This window comes from Trachymyrmex septentrionalis, unplaced genomic scaffold, assembly GCF_001594115.1.
Source record: "Trachymyrmex septentrionalis isolate Tsep2-gDNA-1 unplaced genomic scaffold, Tsep1.0 scaffold11, whole genome shotgun sequence".
Lineage (NCBI taxonomy): Eukaryota > Metazoa > Arthropoda > Insecta > Hymenoptera > Formicidae > Trachymyrmex > Trachymyrmex septentrionalis.
In genome coordinates, this window is record NW_017304228.1 from 4,936,271 (window position 1) to 4,941,767 (window position 5,497).

A 5,497-nucleotide genomic window follows, 5' to 3' on the forward strand; every position below is an offset into this window, starting at 1 on the left:
AAGATTGATATTATCAGTATTAGGCCCGGTTGGGCCTTAATGATTCAATATTAAATACTGGTTAGTATTATTGACCGTCTTGTTAAATGCATGATACGCAACACACGGGAACGACGAACTACGGCTCGGTTATCGTTCAATACCACGCTTCAAAGATATGTACGAGTCCAACTTTACTGGCGCTACACAGTGGCTATTATCGGTTTAACAATGATATCACATCGTGGACTTGTCTTATCGATCTCGTATATCGAGATCAATAAGACAAGCCCACATGATGAATATAGTAAGTCGTACGTATCAGTTTTTATAAAGGTAAATAACAATTAAATTTGCGATGCATTAAATTATATTATCTGTTCAATTAATGAATCTAGTAAATTGTAATAGGGATCATTGTTGGAAAATATTTTAATGACGCAGATAATTCTAATAGGTATTCTCAATGAACCCCAACACAGCCAACAGCTGTGTTTCAATTCAACAACTAACTTTTTCTCTGTACAGGAAAAAATGTTTAGTTGAATTAACTAACTATTAACCAATCCAGAATTCTAGTTAGATCTAGAAGATTTTTGATTACAATAAATCAATTAAAATTCTGGTTGAAATAACCAGTATTTAGAAGATTTAACCAGAAATCTAATAGACTTAATCAGAAATCTGGATCGTTCATTTTCCAATAGAGAATTCCAGTTAATTCAACCAAACATTTTTGCCATGTTTTGATCACGGTTTTTGTAAGTATACAATAATTCCTAATTATTTATGTGTATTTGTTTAAAATAACTTTTATTCATATAATAATTATTTACTACAATTTATTAATAATTATTATAATAATTTGTATAGCTTTATTGTAACAATGATTAAAATATAATTACTACATTCATATATAATATCAAATGCTTTTGTAACAATAATAATAATAATTTGTGATAAGCAGTAATAATAGTAATTAACAAAATTTCCAATTGTAACATCTAATTACAAACAACAATTAATGTATATAACAATTATTACAAAGGAAAACTGTTTCAAACGAACAAGTTAAATTATCATAAATTATATTGGACAGCTACAAAAACAAGAGTTAATGGAGAAGAAGTCAGTTGCAATATCTTTGATCCCCGGTGCGACATATCGATAAATGTAGCGTAACTTGTGTCGCATTAACGTTAACAATGCTTAGTATTTAAGGTCAAAAATTACTATCAAAAATAGTATAATTTATGCAATTAATAGTGCTGCTAAATACATCGACAGTATAGTCTATACATTTCACAGTATCTTCACATGTTTTAACAGAATGACATTTTATCACGATATACTAATACGCGTTCAATTCATTTAACACAATTCTCAGTGAGACATTATTACGATCGAATTATTTAATATCGATTTTTTGCTAGTTCTTGATTTTTCGCGAGAGACAATGCCCGCAAAGTGAAATTTCTAATTTTTTTTTTCTTCGCAACCGTGTGTGCTGCGTATTCATAAAAGCGGCGGAGATACGCTTTGTTAAACTTGGATCGATTGTTGCTGCACGCGTCGCCGGTATACGGTTGACAGTGAATTAGTTTGTCGAAGTCGACGTCGGCAACATCGTTGTTTCCATCCACCGCGTGGATCGGAAAAACTTGGAAAACGTCTCACCCCTTTGCTTACAATTAACACGCGCCAGTATAATTTTTATTTGTTTATTTATTCATTTTTCTTTTATGTCACGCGCAATTGTGTTCGCGTCACTTCGAAACGATCTCGACAAGACAGGCACTTTTTATACAGGATTCAAGACTTTTCTCTCTTTTTTTTCCCCGGTATTTTTTTGCTCTGGGTACAGACGCCACGGTATTCGCGTTCTAAGCTCGTTATCGCCGTTATCGCCGTTTTTAGGCACGATCGAAGGGAACTGACTTATTAAATATAGAATGCGGTGTATATGAGTATTCGAGTTATTTTTAATAACTTTATAAAGGGGTGCTATAAATGGAAAGAGGTCACGTGGTGGATTACGCGAGCTTTCGCAGGGCTGGCTTTCGCATAGATCTAAAACAAGTGTTTTCACGCGAGTTAAATAAATCTGTCAACGGCGCTCGAGATCTATTGGCTTCGCCATTCAATTCTCTCTTCGAGCATCTCCTGAGTGGGCGCGAGCTTTGAATTCCAACCCTCTCTTTCGAGGATCGCCATCGATTTAGATCTGATTGATCAACGACGAAACACACATCGCTGTTAGCTATTAGCTGTTACCTACCAGAATGTCGATAGGCTGTGATATAAGATCCTGCAGTGTCCTGCTGGAGAGACCGATTATGGCGATTAAGTACAAGATAATGCTGCTTGCTGCTAAGTTAGCGCAACGTAATAGCTTGAGGGGTAGAGTGGCGAACAGTAGGTAGAGAAGCAGCAGCATCCACGCCAGACTGTCCATCGGCGTGACCTTGTTGGACTTGAGGAACAGCTGAGCGGACAAGTGCACGATCCATAGCTCCCCGACCACGCACGGCACCACCGACCAGAGCGAGTTACGCGCCTTGGTGCCGCTCTCTGCCCAAACCAGCAGGAAGAAGTTGAGGCTGAGGAACACGGCGCTGACGCAACGCGCCGGCAGCTCCATCCCCGGCGTCGACACTGTATAGAGGCCGTACAGGATCGCCGACATCAGGAAACACGTGAGGCCGCCGCGACGCTGTTGCAACGATGACGCGCGATACAGCTTCTCGAGGCGGGCGCTGCTAAAGCTTGTCTTCAGCAAGTTCGACGGCCTGCCACACCTCAGGTAAGAATCCTCGTTCGTCGGGGCCTGCTGCGACATGGCGCCGGTTTAAGCGCTCGTCGTCGACGTCGTCTTCAGCTTGTGAACGCGCACCACGGCACCGTCACATTACTTCTCTCGTCGCACTCTACCGCATCACCACGTCCGCCTCTACAGAAACGATTGACCGATCGCAGCTATCTTCTCTTCCTCCTCCTCGTGGATGCACATGGAGCCTCCGTGGTTTCCGGGATGACGCACTTTTCCGTAAACACACTCACACCCGGTGAAATCCCAGATGATATCCCCCTCGCCGCGAGACGAGAGTAGATAGGGGCGAGGGTAGCTCGTCTGGGCCCGCGACTCCAAGTCTGGAGCACCTGAACGGAACGCGATCAGCGTCCAGGATTCCCCCGAGCTGGCTGACGAACAGCTGTTACCCAGAAGATAACGCGGCACACGTACACTCGGACCGAACACTATTCTCGCACCACTCACGCAACGTACACGTACACATGCGCCCCAAGATGAACCAAACTCGAACCTTCTCTCTCGGGGATGCAACGCCTAGCACCCGCATGTGGAGTGCACTAGCTAGCCGGGTTGCTACTACCGGCGCGGGTTCCTACTACCTCTTCTGTACGACCTACCTACCTCCACGACCGTGTGTACGTATATACGTCGACACTCTTCCACCCTCGTCGCCACCCTCCGTGTCTCTCCATCTATTTATCTCTCTCTATTTCGCTACCCTACGCCGCTTTCCTTCTCGCACCTCGCTCCCGTCCACGTCCAGGCGTGCGCCTTGCGATCCTGGCTGCTACACGACCCTCCGACCTGGGTCGATATCAACTACCACAAACTCCAGCAGTTGATGCCAGGCCCTACCTGCGCCTCCTTTACGGTCCTACCTATGTATCCACCGACCTAACTACACCTCCGCACGCGCGGCCTCATCTTCCTGATTTCATCTCGAGTTCATCCCGGAGTGGCCGAGTTCTTATTTTAGGCAAGCACAATTGGCTCGCGCAAAATCCTTTGGGCATTATAAGCTTTATAACTCCTTCCTTAATTCAAAGAATCGTAACTAATCAAATCGTGAATGACTGAAACTACGTGATCGACGAGGTCAGTTTTATTAAAGTATATAAAAATTGATTTAGATACAAATTTGAAAAGATGTTAGACCACATTAAAATAATAATGCAGAACGCTCAAGTGTAACAATAACATTGACATTTTGTAGTAACCAGCTTGGACGTCCTACATATTTATTTTAATAGTTTAACATAATTAATTTCGGATTCGTATATCTGACGTAATTTTTATATATCTCAAGAAAACCATTTTTCCTGTCTTTTTATTCTTTCAATAAGCTCGTGGCAATGTTGAAGAATACATACTTGTACTTTTTTTGGACGTATATTGAATCTTGTTATTGAATCTTAATCAATGAGGTCTTATACAAGGAGAACGATTTTACCATCTCTAAAAATTTAGCTAAATATAAATCTGAAAATAATTTTGGTGTATTATCAAAATAATTATGTAGAACACTTAAGCTAGTTTCTAGAATATCAAAGTTTTCTACAGCATTGCTCATCATGAGCTTAAGTTTCAGTATAATTATTTCAATAAATCCAACAGAATTATTTTTAGATATATCTAGCTAATTTTTTAAATGCCTTAGCAAAATCGTTCTTTCCGTGTATAAATACTAAAAAAAAATATCACTTATATCAGGATGATTTGTTTGCTAACCATTAAGCGACGCAATTTAATAATCTTCATTAATCTAATTACGTTCCAATAATTTCCAGTTCTCAGTAATATATTATATTTTGTTTTACTGCCTGTCTTTCTTTTTATTGTGATTAATTCTTTGTGAACCCATAACTTTATTTGTGGCTACTTTCTTTTATATTTTAGAACTGTTCAATTTTTATGAAATTTGATTTATTTAAATCTATTAGGTAAAAAATAAATTCAAAATGGTGGAATAAGTTATGACCAATAAAATTTTTTAAAATATTAAATTGATAATTTTAAAACTCGGTTTTAGATCGTTTTTAAGTATAACATCAAGTTTCTAATTTCGTTTTATTTAAAGCTCATCGGTGCTACAAATAAAATTACGGTAAATAGTTAGTTATATATTGCTTTCCAAACTGACTTTCAAAGTCTAATTATGAGTCCTTTGATATTAGATTCTCGCTCATAGAGTTAATATATTTTTTAATTTAAACTATAAATTCGAACTCAGATATACCAATAATTTTCTAAAACCAAATTTTATGATAATATTTTATACAGATTATTTTTTTAATTTAAATTTTAAAATCAGTGTAATGTAAATCAGAACATTTGAAATTTTAATTTTGTATTTGAATTTGTCAATATAGTAATGGTAATATTGTGCACTGACATCGTGCTTGCTCTGTATTGATCTGTATTGTTTCTTATTTAAATTTTAATTCTTTGAACCTTCAGATACTTCGTTTAATTTTTAATTTTAGAATTGTGAAACCAAAATTGAATTCAGCAAAAGCTTTTAGAAAGCAAGATCTTCCATAAATTACTTTGATAGAAAGCTCCGATCTTCAAAGGGTTAAAAGCGTTTTGTTTTGCATAGCGACATGTTAAACTATTCCTAGCATGTTTTACCCATCAATTGTTTTGCAAAAGATTCTCTTATCAATTTATATCTTCATCAGTTTACTCTTCAACCACAAATATATA

At 37.9% G+C, this 5,497-nt stretch overlaps 1 protein-coding gene across 1 annotated transcript in view; it reads right to left on the reverse strand.

Annotated features, from left to right (window-relative positions):
* Positions 1-3,272, reverse strand: part of LOC108751028 (adenylate cyclase type 3-like) — a 19,766-nt gene extending 16,494 nt beyond the window's left edge. The window contains exon 1 of the mRNA XM_018490961.1: positions 2,258-3,272. Within this exon, the coding sequence (XP_018346463.1) occupies positions 2,258-2,818 (561 nt within the window). The 5' untranslated portion in view covers positions 2,819-3,272. The remainder of the gene's footprint in view (positions 1-2,257) is intronic.
* Positions 3,273-5,497: the final 2,225 nt, after the last annotated feature.